This window comes from Lepidochelys olivacea (genome assembly GCF_965140295.1).
Source record: "Lepidochelys olivacea isolate rLepOli2 genome assembly, chromosome: 2".
Classification (NCBI taxonomy): domain Eukaryota; kingdom Metazoa; phylum Chordata; order Testudines; family Cheloniidae; genus Lepidochelys; species Lepidochelys olivacea.
This window is the reverse complement of record NC_140412.1, coordinates 206,007,834-206,024,909: the sequence shown is the minus strand read 5'-3', so window position 1 is coordinate 206,024,909 and position 17,076 is coordinate 206,007,834. Positions and strand designations below refer to the sequence as shown.

General features: G+C 40.3%; 1 protein-coding gene across 2 annotated transcripts in view; it reads left to right on the top strand.

The window, feature by feature from the left end:
- The window catches only part of PLEKHA8 (pleckstrin homology domain containing A8), a 33,640-nt gene extending 17,668 nt beyond the window's left edge, over positions 1-15,972 (top strand). For both annotated transcript variants that reach the window (XM_084618415.1, XM_084618416.1), the window contains exons 7-14: positions 1,196-1,353; positions 3,097-3,265; positions 3,795-3,880; positions 4,287-4,345; positions 6,415-6,545; positions 7,219-7,289; positions 8,424-8,485; positions 9,483-15,972. In XM_084618415.1, coding sequence (XP_084474541.1) covers positions 1,196-1,353; positions 3,097-3,265; positions 3,795-3,880; positions 4,287-4,345; positions 6,415-6,545; positions 7,219-7,289; positions 8,424-8,485; positions 9,483-9,680 — 934 coding nt within the window. In that variant the 3' untranslated portion in view covers positions 9,681-15,972. The remainder of the gene's footprint in view (positions 1-1,195; positions 1,354-3,096; positions 3,266-3,794; positions 3,881-4,286; positions 4,346-6,414; positions 6,546-7,218; positions 7,290-8,423; positions 8,486-9,482) is intronic.
- Positions 15,973-17,076: the final 1,104 nt, after the last annotated feature.

The window sequence follows — 17,076 nt, the reverse complement described above, 5'->3', positions numbered from 1 at the left end:
CAAGCACTAACTCTATTGCTAAGTGGATTTTCTCTCACTTAGCTCGCACTTTTCCCTTTTGGCTACTTCCTGGTGACTTCTCTTACCGTTATCCTTATTGCAACCTTCTGCTGCTGGTAGCTAGCCAACCATCTCACACACGCTTTACTGCTCTCTTCCCCACCTCTGGTTTCTGCTCCCATGCATTGCCATTATGAGTGCTGCTGCAGAAAACAAAGCTAGCAGGAGGCAGTGAATGAGCTGTCCATCGCAGCAGTGACCAATAATGCCACCAGTGCCAGTATAATGTGCCACTGGAACATTTCTTTAAAATCTGGTCTGTCCCAACCACCTTCATCTACGCTGGTGACGTGCGCCCTATCAGCCTCCAATGCAAAGCAAACATTTTCCCCAGATCTCTGATGTATCTTTTAAGCCGAGTATTTAAAAACAAGAGTTGTAAAAACATGTTCTGTTTGCTGAAAAGGGTAATCTCTCTTCTGGGTTTTCTTAGTTTTAATAACAGTAGTAGACTAATTCCAGTAAATATTTAATTCCTTTTTAGCATAAAATTTTGATTTTTGTTCTAATTACACGAACAGTTCCTTAAAGGCAACTTGCTTCTGTCTGAAATCTTTTTTAAATGTTACAGATAATACCTTAAATTACTATAACTGAGATTGGGAGTTCTTTGTGCATTCGATGACTTGTTGTGTATAGTTTGTTTTTCCACTTGTATGGCCATTTTCATCTGTTTGTTTGGGCTGTTCACTCGGAAAACAATGGAGAAAAAGATATCTGCGGGGAAAAATAGGAAAATATGACTAAAACTGTGGGAGCAGGACTGTTTCAGATACAATATCTGCCGCTTACCATTTATTTATTTATTTATTTAAACAAACTGGATTTCAAGTTGGCTGTGCCCCTCTTTTTAAATAATGTATGTCCTTTTTTTCTCTCTCATATATTCCATATTCTTGGCTTAGGATTGTTTCAGTAAATATACACACTGGAAAAACATTTCTGGAGCCACATGGTTCCTTCTGATGTTTTTAGACAAACATTTTTCTCACAGCAATCTAGAAATGGCAACACTTTTGGATTTCCAGTCCCTCTTTCACATTGTTATGTACAGTTTTTTTGATAGGAAGAGACATGCCAAGCAAAGTGTTACATTTGCCATTTGGTTTACATTTGTGTTCCCCCCCCCCATCAGGCAGATGGAATTGAACAGTTGTGAAAATGGCTCCGTAAAGGCAGAAACTAATCATTGTGAACAAACCCCGATTAGCACTCTGATACCCTCACATCTGAAATCTAATGAGGAAGACTGTGACATTTCAGCTGAAGACCATGTAGAAAAGAAGTTGACAGGTAAACGAATGGAACAAAATATTATCCAGGGTGGGTGGTTAGTACTTTTGAGCACAGTCTTATAAGGAGTGTGAGATATCTCATTTCCCAAGAGAGACGGAGTATGTCAGGACTTATTACAAGATTACTGAAGTTTTACTTTGAGCTCTGTCCATTTCCCAGGGGTTAAGTCTTCCCAACACAATTCACACCCTTGTTGGTGGCCTTGGTAGAGAGACCAAGAACTGAAGAGGTACAGGACTAAACTGCTGTCACACTAGAGCTCATTCTTCTGGGTCACAATTGATGGAAATTGGCAATGCACTCAGGCAACATTTGCACTGCACATGCTATGTGGACCAGGGGCTTCATTCCCCAAGGCCCTTCGTTGGCACCCTTTTCAAATACTAAAGGCCAGATTATCAAGAGTGCATATGAGAGCTGTGTGTGCAGGTTTCTGAACAAGTGGCCTTCAATTCACTCATACGTGCACTGACATATCTTTCAAAACCAAAACAAAAAACCCCAAACTCCTCCCCCTTAAATGACGAGGTTATTTGTTTTAGGAAAATTCCACCACTATTCAATCAGCATTGTATTAAAGTATCCATTACTCTAGCTGGCATCTGTCCGAAATAGGCAAAGTTAAAACATTTTATTTATATTTTGATTTGACATTGTTTCAGAAATAGCCTGATATTTATGCTAATGTGGTTATATCAAAGCAATTCAGTATACGATGGAATCCAGCCCAGAGACACTATGCTGGAGTGTTTGAGGTTTTATTATTATTTGTTGAGTAGACTAGGTCAGACTCAGACCTCTTGTGTTTCCCTTACTGTACATTATGCAGGACAGGCACTCGCAACCGGTGGTCTAGCAGAATTTGTGCACAAACATAAGAAGTATCAAGGTTCCTCTCCGCTTACCAAGTTATGCTCTGTCTGTCACAAGTATTTAGCTCTCCCGCTGGCTCTCCAGAATTTCCTTTGCACTTGTTTAGTTTGGTCTCACATAGGCAGAAGAAATAGTTGAAAAATCAGAAATACAGTAATGGGGAGGGAAAACGACTACGCGTTCCTATCATGAAGATGTTGTGCAGCCTTGTCTGATGAGAGGTCTCCACTTCCCCATGCTCATCCCACCTACTCTAAAACCAAGTCCACGTCCCCCTTTCCCTAAGTTTGGTTTTCATTTACTTAGAAATTCATGGTAATACAACATACTTTCAGCCCAAACCTTTTCCCCAGTCTTGGCTGAACTTAGGGTTCCTTCAGTCCTTTCTCCACCAAGCCACTCCCACAGCCCTTTCTATCCAGGTAAGATAACAGGACACGTGTGAGTCAACATTTAATCCTTTTCCAGCAAGTTCAATATGGCTCTCACATAGGGTGTCTTAGGCAAACACTGCCATCCTTTTGCATATTTTTATTCTTAGTCGCATTTTTTTCCCCTTCAGTGGACAAAGGAAAAAGAAGAATAAAGTAAAAGATGTGATGACATTTCACAAAGTGACATCTCTTCCATGGAGCTGGTGCTCTTCCAATTTGAGTAGCGAGAGTGGCCGGTATTGTGTAGTCCTGCTAGTGCCTGTAGAAAACCGTGCATGCAAAGATCAATAGAGCCATTCATTCTGAATACCTTAGAAGATACCATTAAATTAATAAGGTAGATAACCAGAGGAGAACTAGTCAGAGAATCTCATTCAAATTAGATAACTGGTATCATTCAGCAACTGAGGTTTCCTTTCTTTTTAAATGTAAGGTGATGAAGTTAAAGACGATGGAGAAAGCAAGATGCTGCCCATAGAGGGCAACAGTGCTAACGAATCGCTGCAGTTGGCAATGGATTCCATAAGTGGACCGGCTCCATCACACTGTGGAGAAGGAAAAGAAGAGGATTTACCTACCTTCTTCAGTGTCATGAACATTAGGTAGTGTAGCTCCTGCATGCAGTAGATGAACAGTTGCTGGTATATTGAGACTATATGGTTAAAGCCCTTAATCAATTGAGTATTTGATCCATTCAATGGTGAATTTACTTAAATCCCAACAGAGATAATTTTGTACATCGTACTGTTTGTAGTAAATCTATAATACGTTTTGTAGTGCTAGAAGTTGGAACAAGGCAGTCTAATAGGTGAGTACTATGGTAAAAGGTCCATCACTTAAATACTACTTTGTGTGATTTTTATCCTCCCCACTCCCTAACTCACCCCCACCATCCTTGGGATGGTTCCTTTGCAAGAGTAACTGGCAGCAATACTTGCTGAACTTCTGAAAATTTGGTCAATTAATCACAAGTTGGAAAATTACTCTATTTAGAGTGAAATATTGTGAAATATTTATTGATTGCAGTGTGACCTCCTTCCAAAAAAGCAAACCCTTCTTCCATTGCTTGTGGGTAAGGTATGACAGGAGTATTTAATGTTTTTTTCTTTGTGTTCATACTGGAATCTCAAGGTTTAGTGACATTGAACTCCAGGAGGGTGACGGCATCCCCACAGAGGAATTTCTGCAATCGTGTTATGCAATAGTGCCAGTCTTAGGTAAGTGGTTACTTACTTTCACTACAGTTAGTGTCTGTAGCAGCTATGCCATGAATCCTTTTAGATTGCTGCCTAATAAGAGAAATGGCTGAGGTGTGACTCAGGCTCACTAAGATCATTCAATTCTTTAATCCTATTTGAGGATAAGGATATTGACTTCCTTTATAAAGTGCTTTAAGATCTATAGGTAAAACTTGCTATAAGAGCTAGGTCGTATTATTTTGGTGTCTTTAGCTCATGTACAGACTGGAGTTTTGGGTCCTGTAACAGAAGGAAGAAAAAGACTTCCATCTTTCTGTTTCTCTTTTTAACTGTTGAGAAAAGCTTTTTGGTAGTAGGTGAAATGGATATTGCTGAGTCAAGAGTACTAAGAAACTGCTTTAAAATGTTGCCTTCTTTCTTCTAGACAAACTTGGACCAACAGTCTTTGCTCCTGTTAAAATGGATTTTGTAGGTAATATCAAGGTAATAGCCATTTCTAACACTGACTTTTCAACAAAACAAAACTTAAAATTAAACAGATGCTGAAACACCCAAACAAATAGTGTATAAATGTAGATACCGGTTTCCTTAAGTCGGGGTGCGCAACCAAACTTATATCTAACTTTATGAACAATAATCCCATACTCAATCTACTGAATATCTTAAAATCATAGAAATTAGATAGGCCTTTTCTTTAGCAAGTCCACTATTCCACACTCCAGATAATGCAGGATTGGCCCCCAGTATTTATTGTACTTAATAAATAATAATAATTGTAATTTCTCCTCTTGTGATTTTAAATGATTCAAGGGGTGGGCTGCTGTCACTTCTGTTGGAAAACTATTCAGCATTCTTATAGATCTCACCATTAGAATAGGGTTTTCCCCCCTGATAATTCAACGTAACTTTTTACATTGCTTAGTTTCACCCCATTATTCCAAGTAATACATTCTTGTGCTACTCTAAAGAACTCCTTTCCCTCCTTGCCTCTTTCATCCTTTGGGTGCAATAGGTGGCTTGTTCCATCTTTAATACCTGAGAGTTTAAAGATGTGTTTAAAACCATGAGGTAGGCAGAAATTGAGCTTACAAACTGCTGATCTCTAGTACCCAAACGGTATCCATTACCCAGCTGGCTTGCTGTTACAGTTATGACTGTATGTAGAAACACATAGTGACGTTGGGTCTAATGCAATACAGTAACCCTCACAAAGGAAGTGTGTGGTCTGTTTGGAGCAGGTGGAGGTGGGTCAGGCATGTGGAATATACAGGGGTGGGGTTGGTATCTGGAGGTTTTTTAATATTTGCGTAACGCTCCTATTGGTCAGATCAAAATGCAGAAAGGGATGTTACACTGTGTACTGCAAGTACAGAATATTTTTTCAACACAGTCCAACTTTTGCGTGGAACCAGATTTTTTTTAAACTCCGTTTGAGTGATGGCCTGATAAAAACCATTCAGCATGCTAGAATATAGCAGTTAATGAATATGACTGAAGTTGCTGTTTAGATTCTGTACTGATAGTGTTTTAATTAAAGGCCTCACTAGCCACATCCGCTTTGTTAATGCTGTAGGCTGAAAAGAAACCTTGCATTTCCTTCCTCTATCAGAAGCCAGCGAGTACATTGTGAGACCAGGTCCTCAGCTGACATAAATCAGCGTAGCTCTTTTGAAATCCGTGCTGTTTTACACCAGCTGATGAGCCACCTCTGAATCTGAACATTTTCTTTTGGCTCCAAGCTTGAAAAGGTTTTGTGTGCTACTCACAAGATGAAGGGAAAGAATATTTATCACTTAAAAAAAAATTAAACACATGATGGGGAACATCACTTATTTCAGGCTTCCAAAGAAATACTTTTTAAAAATGGAAAATAGCTTCCTCGCGTACACCATTGTGCCTGCTTCTCTTCTACTACAGCACAGGGTCCTGCTGTAGCTACTAGCATTGAGCAAGTGCATAAAAAATATACAATTTAACAGAAAAGAATGCTATAGAAACCGAAAAGGACTGGGAAAGATAGCACTGAGAGTGGAAAGGCAAAATATATCTCTAATATATACAACAAGAGCCTGTTAAGACAGTCTGATTGTGTTGGCTTTTTTTTTTTTTTTACAAGGGTGGGTTATATGAAACAAGCTACATTTATAAAAAAATAAAACAAACATTCTGAGTCTCTTACAGAATCTGCTGCTCCAGCTGCCACTGTAATGATGCCTTAACCATGTTTTTCTTTTCCCTGAAGTGCTCAGAGCATGAACTTCCCTCTCTGAAAGTTGAGGTAACCATTCTTCCCGGGGAGAATGGACAGAACTCTCTTCATGGCCCGTCACTGCCACTCCAGATTTAAAATGACAGGGGGCTGTTGAACAAAGCAAGGCACTTTGCCCCTCAAATTTGGAGTCTACTACTGAGTGTACACTGCAAGGAATTAATCTGGGAACTGGAATTCCTTTTATGTGTGAAAGGCCTGGTAAATAGCTCTTGTGAGGCAGAATGTTTTTGTCATATCAAATGGAACCATGTAAAAGTATAAACTGTTGTCTTCTCTTCAGAAAATAAATCAGAAATATATAACCAACAGACAGGAGTTCCACACTCTCCAGAAGATAGTGCTCCATGAAGTGAGTGCTGAGCTAGCACACATTAGAAACTCTGCAACTGAGGCCCTTTTGTGGCTAAAAAGGTAACTGCCAAGTGCCAAACCTTCAGTTTAATTGTAGGTGTTACCCAGATCCCTTCACCAATGTAGATCGGGCTCAGGAAGCAATTCTTGCTAGTTTCGTTGCACACCTGAGTAGTCCAAACACACTGCGTTCAAATTTAACATCCCAGTTATGATCCCAGTATTGGGCATACCATGCACAAGGTCTAAATACCTACTTTTTCCTAGAGAAATAACTGAATAGTCTTCCTAGGTAACTCTTCCTGCCACGCCTCTGAGTCATCCAGAGGACCTAGGCTACAGCACTTAAACTCTGACTTGGAGCACAGCCTGTCTGGGTGGTTGGGGAGTGGTGGCTGAAAGGGATTAGTAATGGATCCATCTCTTTACCCAAATGAAAAAAATGGCTAGTCAATATTGTGTTTGCTGTTACAAGTGAATAGGCCAAGAGGAGACTTCACATGTGTTTTCTCCAGGCATTTCCACCGAGGCAACAAGACATGGACTCTGCTCACAGTGAGCAGCCTTTAGTAATGTCACATTTTGGCCAAAATGGTTTAAAGTTTTATGTGAAACAAATGAGTTTTTGTATGCATACGTAGGGATGTTACACACCCTTCTATTTCACTCAGCAATTTTGGGGGGCTGTCTGGTGATAAATATTTTGCTTTTTTTTTTGGTTTCTTCCTGACAGAGGCTTAAAGTTTTTGAAGGGATTTTTGACAGAAGTTAAGAATGGAGAAAAGAATATTCAAACAGCTCTGAGTAAGTGCCAATTGCTTTATTGTTCTTACTTTTTTATTTATATAATTGAGCTTTTTCTCCATTATTCAGGGTCTGGGTATTCTTCTCTTATTAATATTAAAATTAGTGTTCCCTGTAGCTTGCCTTCAAGAAATACCTTCTCTGAAAACTGTAATCTTGAGCCAAATACCCTATTTACAGATAACTACATTGTACGAGGCAAGTCTTTATTTGATGGGATTTTTCCCCCAAATTTTGTTTTTACATGTAGTTAAAAATGGGGGAGGGACATCCCAAATGTATCTTAAAGCAAGTTAAAACTTTGTAAGAAACTTTATGCTTATATAAGGCTTTTCTTTACTGAGCCTCTTGGCATCCCTGTGAGGTAGGCACAATAAGTGCTGAATCTGTTTTATACATGGGGAAAGCACAGAGCTTAAGATGTTAAACAGCTGGATGTGGGAGCTGCTGAAAGTGCACAGAGCTGAAATGACCGTACTAAGCACGTAGTATTTGCTCAGCCCCTGTGGAGACGCTCTTCCCCATAGTATGGTGTAATTGGCACAGTGCTCAGCAGCTCACACTGAACGGAGTACTAGAGAGACTGAGAACCCTGGGGGTGAGGCATGGGCAGAGCTAGGGCTAATCAACAAAAATTGTACTTGCAAATAAATTGGTCTCCATTGACAGAGAGGATTTATTGGGTAACTTATTTGCCAAATCCTATTTGACCATCTGTAGAAATGGTCGGATAATGAAGAAACATACTGGTGAATAACTTTCTTTATTTGCAGTAAATTGTTAAAGCACTTTTCACGAAAAGAATTTCCAGCAAGTAATCCGAGCAGCTGTATCCAGGGGGGAGTATTCTCCCATGCCCTCCAGTGAATGCACAGGATGTGTGGGGCAGCCTTTTTAGGCCTTTCGGTTACTGCTACTGCCAACCACAGGAGTAGTGGCTAACTGGCATGGGTTTAAGAGCTCCCATTGGAAGAAATTGAGAGCAGGGTAAGATCTGAGAGCTGGCTGTTTACACTGAAGTGCTGTGCAGAGGTGTAAGGAAAAAATCCTCTCTCACAGCCAGGTGGAAGTGAGCTGGAAGAAAATTTTAAAAATACTGTTGGGAACTTATTTTTTCTTTTCCTTTCTTTTAAGACAATGCTTATGGCAAGACCTTACGGCAGCATCACGGCTGGGTTGTGCGAGGGGTTTTTGCGGTAAGTGGCTAACATCTTAATTGCTGACTCAGCTAGTCAGAATCTTGGCTGCATTCACCTGTTAATCCAGTCTTATGCTATGGTTGATACTTGATGAAATGTACTGAAATGTAAGTACCGAAAGAACTAACGGAGATGTTCACTTTGTCAGATCTCTGCCTCAGAGGCAAGGGTTGGGGCTAGCATTTTAGGTTTAATGTTTGATTTTCACAGAGGAATCTATTTTTCTTCTAGTTTAAGAATTTTTGTCTGTGTTTAGATTTAGTCTAGAAATGTCTCTTGCCACACATCGTATAGGGTCTTTTCTAGGAAAATAAAAATAAAGTCAGAATATTTTATAGTGCCTCATTAACAACATCTTTTCCTAATATTTTTAAATGCATTTCTGGAATGTAGTTCTGTCTCCTCAAGATGTTCTTTCCTCCAGTGCATGAAACATTAGAGTAGAGTGGGAGGGAAGACTGAAACGTAATAGTTGTGAAAACAAGACCCACTTTACTCAAATAGAGTAACCAAGAAAACAGGAAAAAGAAAAGGACGACTTGTGGCACCTTAGAGACTAACAAATTTATTTGATCATAAGCTTTCGTGAGCTACAGCCAAGCTAGCAGTGCCCCCTGGTGTCTGTTATAAATAGTATTGAAGAGACTATGTGAAGTCCCAGCCAGATGTAATAACAACACTTTTCATGACTAAGGGATAAGCAGCAAGATTTGGGGTAAAATTATTGGGGGGGGGAAAAAAACTTAGACTTCCAAGTTCGAGTTCTTGAAAATTAGACGTAGGCTCCTTTTGAAAATGCACCCATGTTGGTTATTTTAATGTTTTTAAAGTCTAAATTTAAAAAAAAATCACCACTTGTAATCACAAAATCTGCTATATAGGCACTTTCTAAAAATCAGGCCTCTGTAAAGTGTCTCATAATGGGGACACAAAAGTTGAAGTATCAAAAATCACTTTTCAAGTCTGAGATTTTGAACTTCTGTTCCTCTCCCAGTTAGCTTTAAGGGCAGCACCAACGTATGAAGACTTTGTGGCAGCACTGTCTGTGAAGAAGTGTGATAATCAGGAAGAAGCTTTTTATAATGCAATGCAGAGAGACCTCCACATTTACTTGCCAGCCATGGAAAAGCAGCTGAATATCTTGGACACTCTCTATGAAGTACATGGGTTGGAGTCGGATGAGGTGGTGTAACCACAGTGACACAGTACCTCAAAACTACAGGCACTGCATTTGTTAACGAGCTTTTCTGAATGCCGTTTCTCTTTGTTGTATCTTTCCTTAGCATGGGAGGTGGAGGAATCGGTGTGCGTGTGTATTTTTAATCCTTGTTTGTGTTTAAATGCAGCGGTGCTGTTTCTTTGAAGGCTGCAACTGTCTGCATGGTGAATACCTTTGGGCTAAATAATTCTTCTTTTTACATGAATGTAACAGAGCAGAATTAGGCCTTCTCTCTCCAGTGCACACTACTAGCACCACGAGTGCGGAGGGGCAGCTTTGATGGGAGCACTGATGCTGTGCTGATGTCGTCATTTTGCCCTCACCCTGTTCTGTGCCTGTCCGCGTGCTGTGATGCTAGTCTCCATTTCACTGGTCTTCTGTCTGTCTGTGTTAGCGGAGGCGCAGAGCTAGTGAGAGCTGTGCTGCACTGATAGCAGAAGAGGGGGCAGTAGAACTCTCTACCTGATTAACTGAGTGGTCAGTCTGGTCCCATCTTGAGGTAAACTTTGGGTTGCATCCTTGTGTTTTATATAGTGACTTGATTTTACTCACGGCCCTGTTTTAAAAAAAATTGCAGTAAAGACTGTTACTGCAAGTGTTGCCTTGATGGCCAGGGTCCCTTGGCCTCCCCTAAGGGTCACCCTGTCACATTAGGCATGCTCTCCCTGTGCTGTCCTAGGTACTGTCCACCTCCTCACAGGTCCATGAAAACAGAGTTGTCTTTCAGTGTTAGTAGGCTCCTGGAGCTGTTCTACGAAGAAGCTCCTCCTGCCTCATCCTGTTTTTGTGTCTGTGTCTGTCTGTCTGTCTGTGTGTGAGAAAGAGACAGACAGAAAAATAATCCTTAAATTCACTGTGATGCCAGCCTTGTTGCTGATGTCCCAGCAGGGGGAGGCCTCTACGTGGCAGAAGGAGAGAAGGTTGTCAAGATGCATCACCTTGATCTTGGTACTAGTATCATGACTGCTTCCTTTGCCCTTGTGCGGTTAACAAGGCTTTAGTGCTAAGCGCTGGAGCTGTTGGGCCAGATCCTCAACAAATGTAAATTGGCAAAGCCCCATTGTTTCCACTGGAGCTGCGCCCATCTACAGTAGCTGAAGATCGGTCCTGTTGTATTTACTCAGGTAACAGACAGAATAAACTTTTCAAAAGCCCCTAAGTCATTGAAAGTCAGTGGGACGTAGACTTGTAAGTGTCTAAGTCACGTAGGTGCTTTTGAAAAGTTTGCCTATAACCTTCTTTTTAAAGGCCCTATTCAAAACCAAATCCCATAACTACTGCTGGGTATTGTGTGGTTTAAACACAACCAGCAATCTAACAAGTTATATAAAAATGCTTCTAGATTAGCATTTGGAGGGGGTCTGGGTGTTGGTTTTGTTTTTTGCCAGTGGGGTTTATAAAAGGCTGGTTTTGAAATGAGTCAGTTCTAGGGGGAACTATAGTTCTTCATAAAACCATCACACATTAGTGTAGCTATAAGTATATAATCCAAAAGTGTCTAGGTTTGACTGTGAATTAAGGATAATGGGGATTTTTGCCATGCTTTCCTCCCACTGATACAAGTAAAAGAAACAGGTCCACTGGTACTGTTGGAGTCAAGAATTAATAGCTTTCCCTGTAGTTATTCAAATGATTAAAAAGTGAAATTTGACTTTGTGTAGAGGGCCAGCACAAGGTATTTGGACTGTTTAGTCCCACTTCAGGGTTTAAGTAGATCTTTAGTGCATAGGACTTTTGCTGGCCTTCTGCATGGGGTGAATTTCACATTGTACATTAGAGAGAAGGGAGGAACACTTTAGAATGAAGGGCTTGGGAGAGTGGTGAGCCACTATAAATAGAGGAGAAAACAACTCTTCAGTGACATTTTGACATTTTTGTTGCCATCTCGCAGGAGAAATGCTTTTACTTAGGTCCAGCAAATCAAGGATACCAAGAGGAATTCTAGTGATGTGCAGTGCTCCCTGTGCCTGGATTCCTATAGAACAGGTTGTTTAAGCATAATTCCATGTTTGAAGCACAGCTATATACTTAGTGCTCAAACCATTCTATCCAGGGAATACTAAAAATTGCCAACTTGGAAGAAAGCACAAAACAGCTATAGGAAAAGACCAAAAACTTTAAATTTGGTGCCTGAAGGTAGACACCAAAAGCAATAGATAAATAGTAATTGGCTTGATTTTTCTCTTTTCTTTTCAGAGCTGTGGGTGCTGAGCCCCTTTGAAAATTGAGGCATTTTCTATTCATGCTTGCATATAGAATTGAATATTTTTTTTTGGCCAGAGGTTGCTTCTGTTATTCCACTAGCTGCAGTACTAAGAATGAAGCCAGCTACCCTTGCGATTTACACATATAATTCTCTTTAGCATAAATGCTGAGTAATCCACACAAATGTCAATAGAACAACCCCAGGCCATGCCCCCTAGTAAGTGGTTTCTTCAGGGTTACAGCTAAGGTTCTTCACTGAGGTGATGTTTCGACGTTGGCTTCATAACTCTCTTCAGGATGCTCTGGGAAGATAGTGATTGCACAAGTAGAGACTACATTTTCACACAGTGGAGGAAAGGACAGAGAGATCCTCTTTTATGAAGTAAATTTTAAAAGAAACGAATTGTGGAGTTAGAATGAATAAAAAGTGGAATTTTCTTTTGCTCTAAGCTTCTCTCATAGTGGGGGACGGTTCCCAGCATTCACACTTTTACCAGTGGGGAAAATCCAAACTTACCGGTGCAAAGAGGGAAAGGATTTTCATTTCTAAAGTAGAACACCGTTCGTGACCTCATTTTAATTTTTTTAACTTCAGAACTGACATTTTCCTGCATCTGATACGCAGACAGACCAATAAATTATTTTGCTTATGTGGGGCACACTCCTCTTCTGAAGAGTTTCCTTGTCTCCATTCTTCCTTGCAGAATTAGCTCTTTTACAATTGCTGGTCAGGGGCTTTCTTGGGAAACAGTGACAAAACTGAAGTAACTATCCAATATATCAGATTGCCAGCTATGGCCCAATATGTAGGCACTTGTTCTTTATAATTCCTAAATCAAAGGAATCTTCTCTATTTTTCTGACTAACACCACTGATCATTTTAAAGTTCAGAGACAAAAATATGGTGTTGTTTTTCCCAGAGTGGGTTGACTCTTTAGTTTTAAAAGAATTTGTGCTTGCCTCACAGCCAAGCAACAAGCATGCATCTTGGAACTGATCTGACAGCTACAAGATTAAAATGTGCTTTTACTCCCACATGCTGATACTGTTATAGCCGTTTTGCATACCTTACATGAACTGCATTGATTTGTTAACCTTTATCAGTCTGAAGTTTTACATCTGTTTCCTTTAGAAATGCTTTCAGTTATTTCCTTTGTCTGGCAGTTGCATACTCTCAGGGATTCTACATAGCCATGGCAAAAATATAGTCGGCTTACAATACAAGGCTGCTTTTTGTGAGAAGTTGGTATAGTTCAGTTCAGAACCCCAGCAAAAAGTATGACACTAGCACAGACTATCCAATGCACATGTTTGCTAAGACGTGATAAACCCCAAAGCAATCTGATACAAATACTGTAGAGAACAATAGCTGTCAGCATATTTTAATAAAGGTCATATCTCTTTGTAATACAGTGCCACTGGCATTAGAGCAGAGCTCCCCAATAATTCAAATAAAGAGTTCTGCTTAGAAGTGGATGAGATTTTTTTTTTTATTTGATTTGATTTTTGCTGTTTTTCAAACAAACGTACTCTAACATCCTTTTCAATACTTTAAGACACCATAATCAACAGTTGCATGTGGCTGCACCCTAGCATCAAGGCACCATGGGTATGCTCTGGGGAACTATTAATACTCAAGTGTTTAGAGGTATAGATTAATGGATCACTGAAACATACCCAGGAGGCTCATCTTTATGTTATAGTATGACCCTTAACTTTTAAAAGCAAAATTTTAAATTTGAAGTGCATTTTAAACAAGTGTTTGGTATTTTAAGGGCCATATGTTTTCACTCTTGGTAAAAGAAATTTATAGTAAATCAATAGTTTGGGCGACAGTACAGTCACTGTTTACATTACATTGAACATATTTTGTGGTTTAAGAATTGTCAAACTTTTTTTTGTAGTTGCAAGATTTTATGTATTTAGATGTGCTGCTGTATTCTCCAGGTCGGGTCTAATGCTGTAGCTTATGCCTACGTCGACACTGCACTTCACGGGTGTGTGGCCATTATAGAATACTTTTCTTTTTAAATAAGGGTTCCCCTCATTCAGTGGACTTCCTCCACTCACTTGTGTTTCAAGCTTCTGTTTGGTTTTTGCAAAAGGTGGTTAAAAGAACCCTGAGTTCCTATGAAGCTCTGTAACAAGCAATAGCCAAGCCCTTGCAGGGCTAAAAATTCCCTTTCACCTGACCTCCCCATCTCATGCCTGCTTTGCTGTCGGCTATGCTGCTTTCAGGCTACAGTGTCTCCTGTAGAACTCCTGGGGAGTTCGAAACCGCCACAATGCCACTGTATTAAAGTGATTAAAAACAGAGACTTCGAAGATGGGCCCAAGGTCAAAGCTGGACAGCCAAGCGAAAGGGGGCTTGTGAAGAATGTGCTGCCTTTTTTGAAGTGTCTCTCCCTGGCACTGCAGTGCTTTGCCAATCACAGTAAAACTCTGGGAAGTTTTAATTTGACCTTTGAAATCTAAATCAATACACTTCAGTAGTGACAGTTTCCAGCTCTTATTGGCAAAAGCACAGTTTCAAAGAGAGGCTCATTTCTCTCCACTTGCCTGCAAAGTGCTGATAAGAAGGCAAGGTGAGACAGACAGCACAACTGAATCCAGGACCACCCTACCCTGAAAAAACTAAAAGCTTTTGGCTTCCATGTGGTCTCCAAGTGTATAAAAATCACTTGTGTAGTGGGGTAGCGTTGTGGGAGAGGATGGATTCCTAGCACACAAGTGAAACTATCCCGTGGTAAGTCTGGAAGTACCCATGGTTCATGTGAGGGTTTAAACAGTGCTGTGAGATCAAAATGGCCAAAGTAATGAACTTGAAAACTTGGACTTCATTGTCTAGAGCAGTGGTCCCCAAACTGTGGGGCGCACTGCCCTAGGTGGGCGTGGAGGAACATTTGGTGGGCGGGGTACAGCAGGGATGGGAGCACCACCCAGCGCCGCTCTGCCCCCTGCCGTGGCTCCCAGCTCCTGGCCCCAGCCATGGCTCTGCTCCCAGCTGTGGTTCCTGGCCCTGCCATGGCTCCAGCCTCAGCCCTAACCGTGACCACGCTCTGCTACTGGCTCCCAGCCTGGGGGGGACGGCACCGTTAGATGGGAAGGTCACGAGGTAGAAAGTTTTGGGACCATTGGTCTAGAGTTTAATTTTGCCCCTGATTTAGGAAGGTCTTCCTGTTCAGGACTGCACTTAAAACGCATGTTTAAGCACACATCTAAGGACTGTCCTGAACATGGATGGACTAAAGCATATGTTTAAGTGTTTTCCTGAATCAGGGTCTAAAACCAGTGTCTGTGTGTGTGTGTGTATGCACATTTCTGCACGTGCCTGATTTAAGCACACAAATCCCCCATTGCATTAGAATGCATACTTGCTCAAGATGTGGATGTTAGCTATTTTTAATATACTTATCTTATTCTATAACTAAAGGGACACCCCAGAAGCCCCAAAGGCTTATTAATTTTCCCTGTTTCAATATCCTGACTAGGTTTTTAGCTCTAAGCTTGTTTATCCTAATTAGTCTTAACATTCATGGGCCCATATTTGCTCTTTGACACCTTTAAACAAAAATCACAACAATTTGAGGTTCCTATGTAGTGTTTTATCATGTCTCCATGTAGTTACACTTAATTAGAGCAAGGAAATCACACTCAAGAATAAAATAACAAAACTGAAAAGTGAAGTGTTTTGCTTGTGCATTTTCCTTTCCCAGCTCCTTCATTTTTCCAAGGACATGTTGGACATTAATTTTATGAACATTAAACTAGGCTTATAGTGAGCATTGCTTGGATGTATAGTATTTAAGATGAGAGAAGGTATGTGGCCTTTTATTTTACTTTGTCTTGACTGATGAACAAACCCCTCTGTGTTGTAAACACATTGATACTAGACCAAATGAAAGCAGGTCAGGCACCAACCTGCTTTCAATCTATGCTGATTCTCTCTACAGAATTATATTCCATACTTAAGATTTAGTTTTGTTGTTTGTTTTTGAGAAATGTTTGAAGAACTCTGTCAGATTTTTATATTTAGCGATAATAAACTTATTTTTAAATATGCCTATTTTAAAATTTCGTTTTCTCTGCATGGTTTCCTAAGAAGCTTTGTTTATAATTTTTATTTATTACTTGTAAATACGGTGGGGCTTAAGCTCCAGTCTTGGCTCCATTATTCTAGGCACTGTAATAAGTTCTGGTTAGTGGAAACAGCCTGTATGTATCTTTTTTTTTCTTTTCTTTTTTTTATGAGAATGTTCATGCCAATGGAAACTGTTGGATTTATAATAAAAAATGATTTGCTAAGAGCTGAAGCCAGCAAATATTTGTGGCTTCCTGGGCCAGAAAAGCTCCTGAAGACCATAGATATGGTTCATTCCCAAAACATTACCCACTATCTGCTAAGGTCATAAAACTGAGAGGTGAGAGAGTTTCTTCAGCTCCAGAGCTGGAGGAATTTCTGTGCATCATTCCTAGATACAGATGAAGGCAAGTGTTGCCTGATTGTTAATTAGATATCCTTTAGCGTTTCCAGTTTAATATGCCATGGTTTGGCAGGGTTCCACTGCCTCCAGATTGGCCAGAGAATTCTTGATAGAATGAAGACCCCTGTGTAAATGCAAGAGACACACTTAGGGAAGACCTTATGAATCTGTGATACTTTCACTAGTACAACCAGCAATATCAGAAACCCTGCAACATAGCAAAGTAGACAGAGATAATACACAATGTCCACCACTTGCATACTCGCACTATCCTTTGCGGAAAACTGAAGTAGGTAACATAGATGATCAGCAAGTGGTCATCACTGTGGCATACTCAGGAAGATCCCAAATGCTTAGGCCTAGGTTGGCCCTTTTATTACAAGTTGCATGGTCACCATACATATTCATAACAGTGCTCAACCCCCTATCAATATCAAGATTTCCTCATCCTAACAATGTTGGGGTGTCCTCTTACAGACTACCTACTATTTTACCTCAACTAAATTAGCATATACATTACCTGGTTACCATAGCATTCTTGCAGTTGACCATCTGCTGATGTTCCTATCTTAAAATATCCAAAACTAGCATAAACTGGTATTTTGTGGTCACCTGCCAGCAGTTTAGCTATACCTGTTTTTACAGCACTCTATCTTGTGACATGATATAGGGTCACTTAC